Source organism: Aotus nancymaae, unplaced genomic scaffold, assembly GCF_030222135.1.
Source record: "Aotus nancymaae isolate 86718 unplaced genomic scaffold, 86718_ANA_hifiasm-v0.15.2.pri h1tg000049l, whole genome shotgun sequence".
Classification (NCBI taxonomy): Eukaryota; Metazoa; Chordata; class Mammalia; order Primates; family Aotidae; genus Aotus; species Aotus nancymaae.
In genome coordinates this window covers 28,475,639-28,480,206 of record NW_026988463.1, presented here as the reverse complement: position 1 = coordinate 28,480,206, position 4,568 = coordinate 28,475,639, and the positions used below count along the sequence as shown (strand labels likewise).

Sequence of the window (4,568 nt, the reverse complement as noted above, 5' to 3'; positions counted from 1 at the left end):
TATTCTTTGGTAGTCAGAGTCCGAAGATCCCAGAATGTTGTTTGAACTGGGGCTACGGACAGGGGATGGAAAAGTTGAGGCGGGGGACCTGGCGCAGGATGAACAAGACCGGGACACTTCTAACAGCTTCCTCCTCGACAAGCAGGTCAAGGGACCATGTCTGGGGGGCTTCTATCCCCCTTTCCTGTTTCTGCCACCCCCTCTCCGGCGCATGCGGCCGCCTCTCTAGTCCCCGCCTTCCTGGCCCTCGTTCAGCCTGTTTTAGTTTAGAATCGATGCCCAGTGGTCACTCAAGGCTGCTAACCTCCAATCTAAGGCATTAAGCCTCCAAAAGCGTATCTAAGAGGGAGGGCAGAAGGAAAGGGACCGACCGCCTCCGCAAGTCAGGACAGACCATGGAAGAGAAGCCAGGAAGCCCAACAAAACCAGCACTGCTCTTTATTGAGGTGTCGGGTTAGAGCAAGAGCATAGCCTGAGGACAGGAAGGTCTGAGAGTTTCTCAGAGAGGAGGGTCTGGGTCCCTGGGCTAGGAGGAGGGCGATGGGTGACTCGGGAGCTCACGAGACTTCAGGAATTCCCTGTACTTGGCCAGGAAAGGGTCGATCAGAGTGTTCAGCTCTTGCCGAAGCTCCTGCAGAGCCTTGTCTCGCTCTTGGGGCTCGCCGGTCACCTGCTGCCGGTAATAGTTGATGTAGAAGTTCATCCAGTCCTCCACCACAGTCAGCATGTCTTCTTCAGAGATGAGAGGGTCATCGAAGACCTGGGGGGTTGCGGAGAGGTAATCGGCAAGGGAGAATGTGGTCAGCAATGGAATTCAGAAAACCCGGAATAGTCCGGCAACACCAGCTCTCACATCCTCTTTCCTCTGCGTTGTAATCCCGCGTCTCTTGCTGTTTCCATCAACTCCACCATTACTTCGTCCGCTCCAATTATCCTGTTTTCTGCCCTCATCCTCCAGCCCCCAGTCTCCAGGCCAGTACTCTGAAAGGGAAAGCCTGGACTCACCTGCTGATTCAGCAGAACATTGAACTCCTTCAGCCCTGCGGAAATGAGATCCTTATTGGCCTTAAGAAGAGCCATCTGTCTGGGTAGAGAAAAAGGTAGAATTTACATATTCGTTTCCCGCCTCACTGGGTGTTTCCCCCAATCCACTCCCTCCCCTTAAAAATCCCTCCTGCCCTGCAGGGCCACCTCCTTTCCAAAACCTTTCACATCCTGCTCTGCTATGAGGTCATGATTTTCCCAGGTTGGGCTCACCTTCAGCTCTAACAGGCTGTGTAGGTCTCACCCACGCTCTTGAGGGTGCGTGAATCTCTTTGTGCCAAGCTATAGATGTAGGCAAGGAGTCCAGTGTCAGCCTAAGACAGAAACGCCCTGCAACTAGGTCCTGAAGGAGGGTGATAGGTCATTCTGGGGAGGAGAAGAAGGGAGAGGCTTCCCTGAAGTTAGAAAGATAACAAGGCAAAAAGAAAAAAAAAAAAAAAAAAAAAAAAAAAAACATAAATGAGGAAACCCAGAAAATGCAAGAACCAAACCGGGGACATGTCCTTGCCCTTTGCTCTATGTCTCAGTATCCAGGCTCGAAATGCTATGGAAATTGACATTTACTGAGACCCTGTTACATGACAGAGGCTTTTGTGTAATCACAATGATGTGATGGCAATTATTCTCCTAATTCAGAGATGATGTATTAATAACAGCTTGCATTACGTTTATTCATATGTGCCAAACACTGTTTCAAACATGTATAAAAATTTATCCTGTGAAATTTCTTTTTAGATACATTTTGCAGATAAGCCATCTGTAAGCGTGTGGATCAAACTCCACCAGGCCGCGCTCCACAAGAATGGAAATGAATAGCTGGGCGTGGTGGTGTGTGCCTGTAGTCCCAGCTACTTGGGAGGCTGAGGCAGGAGAATTTCTTGAACCCAGGAGACAGAGGTAGCAGTGAGCCGAGATCATGCCACAGCACTCCAGCCCAGGTGACAGGGCGAGACTCCATCTGAAAAAAAAATAATAAAAAACAAAGAATGGAGATGCATTTGTGTTGTTCATTACCATGTCCACAGGTACCCAATAAAGCAGAAATACTTCTTTTTAAATATTTTTCCTAGTATTTTCCATTTTCAGATGTTTCTCAAATTTTAAAATCACTACATACTAATTGAAATAAAACAATACAGAATGTACACTGAAAAGTTGAATCATTTTTGCCTCCTTTAAAGTAACCAGCATTAAACGTGTATATTTCCTGTCACTTTTTTTTCCATTCAAAACCCAACATTCATGGGTGCCTATGCACTGAAAGGTTTGCTGATTTGCCTTTTTGGTTGTAGCAATTTTAAATTAATATACAGCAAAATTGACTTCCTTTTGGTGTGCAGTTTATTAATTTTTTTTTTTTTTTTTGAGACAGAGTTTCGCTCTTGTTACCCAGGCTGGACTGCAATGGCGCGATCTCGGCTCACCACAACCTCCACCTCCTGGGTTCAAGCAATTCTCCTGCCTCAGCCTCCCGAGTAGCTGGGACTACAGGCGTGCACCACCATACCCAGCTAATTTTTTGTATTTTTTAGTAGAGACGGGGTTTCACCATGTTGACCAGGATGGTCTCAATCTCTTGACCTCATGATCCACCTGCCTCAGCCTCCCAAAGTGCTGGGATTATAGGCGTGAGCCACCGCGCCTGGCCCTTATTGATTTTTTTTTTTGAGAAGGAGTCTCGTTCTGCGACCTAGGCTGGAGTGCAGTGGCACGATCTCGGCTCACTGCAACCTTTGCCTGTCTCATCCTAGATGAGTCACTGAAGGAAGGGTTGAATGTGAGATTACAAAAACACATGTTCTAAAGCACTGTAGAAAACCAGGATCACAAACCCATTCTGCAACAGAAAAATAAAGCACTGCTGATTTACAGAGGAATTCACAATAGATGATGTCTCTTAAATTAAGAAACCTAATAGGAACTCCCTCATCGAGACAGGCTCTGAACAAGAAATTAGCCAGAGCCAGAGGGAGGAGAAAAGAACTGATGTGGTAACTGTTTGGACCTCCAGGAATGTCTCTCCTTCCACTGAGAGGACTGCAGTGAAGACCTTGACCATCAGGGAAAGAAGAACCTTGTCCAGAAATCTGATTGGAATTGACGACACAAATCCCGCTCTCAGCCAAAGCAAAACCCTGACTTGCTCATGGCAGTACCAGGTTAGAATCAGAGCAAAAAGAAGGTTGTAGATTTCATGTTACATAGTTTGGCCATGGTTTCCCCTGTGAACACTTTGGGAGGGAGGTGAGAGCTGAGGTTAGGTGGAACCTTGGTCTTATTTCCTGGAGCTGTGACGTTTTGGGGGCCTGTTCCTGCTGTAACTGGCACAGCAATCAGGACCTGCAGGCACCGAGGGGCCCAGGGCTGGGGAGGAGACAGGGGCCTTGCACATCCAAAGGTCAGTGTAGGAGGGAGGAGCTTTCTCTGGGTCCATTCAGTGTTACTGGGGTGGTGATTTGGCCCTGACCACTATATAATTTTTAAAAAACCAGACAAGTCCTTCGTTAGCAGCTGTGAGTTTTACATCATGCCTTTTACTTCTTGAACTTGTATTTCTGTTCCACTACCCCCACTTAACTTCATCCTAAGGTAACTCGCTTTTCTGCTTCTCAGTGTTTTGTTCAGTCCCATTCTACTTACTTGCAACTTCTCTCATTTTCCATCTCTTTCTATCTGTTGGTGTCTCTGTCTCACTCTCTCTCCGTATAGATAGATGGATAGATAGCTCTGACATATACGTATATATTCAAGAGGAAATTTATGTATATATAACATATATATACATATTTAGTAAAACTCAGTTCACCAGAGTGAATGTTTCCAATTGTAATAAATATTTGTGAAACAGAAATTCCAATTGTATTGGAAATAAACCTCTAATCAGATGGATGGCATAGAATTGGGGGAATTGATGAAGGATCCCTATTCTGAAGGTCTGAGACAATACCCCTTGTAAGTTTCAGGCAGTGAGATTGGCAGGTAGGAGAAGGAAGGAGGCATGAGAAGGGCCCAGGGGCAGGGACTCCCCTGGACACAGTTTCTGGGTCTAGTTGATTTTGAGAATGAGTGAGAATGGACTTCAAAGATCTGGAATTGGATTCTCTAAACCTTCCCAGGTCCGCATACCCACTGGAAGAGGTTTTCCTGCTCATCTTGAGACCATGGTGCTCTGATTGCTGGGGTCTTTGAAATACTTGGATTAATAGGAGACAGCTGAACTCTCACCACTGCTTCTGCTCTGGGGAACTCCACCCACATTGCTGAGCAGAGGAGAATAAAAAGGTTAAATAACATGGAGTGTCAATTCAGACATGGTTTGGCCTCATAGATGCCATTCTGTGACTGTCAGGAGTCCCCACCACACCTAATCCTGATCAAGGAAACCAAGCTTCAAGGGACAGGGGAAGCTGGAGACAGGTGAGATGCAGGGGGGTTGTTACTAAAGGCATGATCGGGCATGTACTGCCCACGTCTCTTGGCGTGGACCTGGTTAAAAGTAGACAGCAGTGGTGTAACTGACCACA

The 4,568-nt window shown here is 46.5% G+C and overlaps 1 protein-coding gene across 2 annotated transcripts; it reads right to left on the bottom strand.

Annotated features, from left to right (window-relative positions):
• Window positions 1–414: 414 nt before the first annotated feature.
• On the bottom strand, window positions 415–1,385 carry AHSP (alpha hemoglobin stabilizing protein). 2 transcript variants are annotated; one of them, XM_012469950.3, is made up of 3 exons: window positions 1,258–1,385; window positions 1,006–1,084; window positions 415–760 (listed from the first exon to the last, which is right to left on the bottom strand). In XM_012469950.3, the coding sequence occupies exons 2-3, from the start codon at window positions 1,078–1,080 to the stop codon at window positions 527–529; spliced, it is 309 nt and encodes a 102-aa protein (XP_012325373.1). In that variant the 5' UTR covers window positions 1,081–1,084; window positions 1,258–1,385; the 3' UTR covers window positions 415–526. The 2 variants fall into 2 exon arrangements, with proteins under 2 accessions (XP_012325373.1, XP_012325374.1); XM_012469951.3 differs by having other exon boundaries at window positions 1,006–1,080.
• Window positions 1,386–4,568: the final 3,183 nt, after the last annotated feature.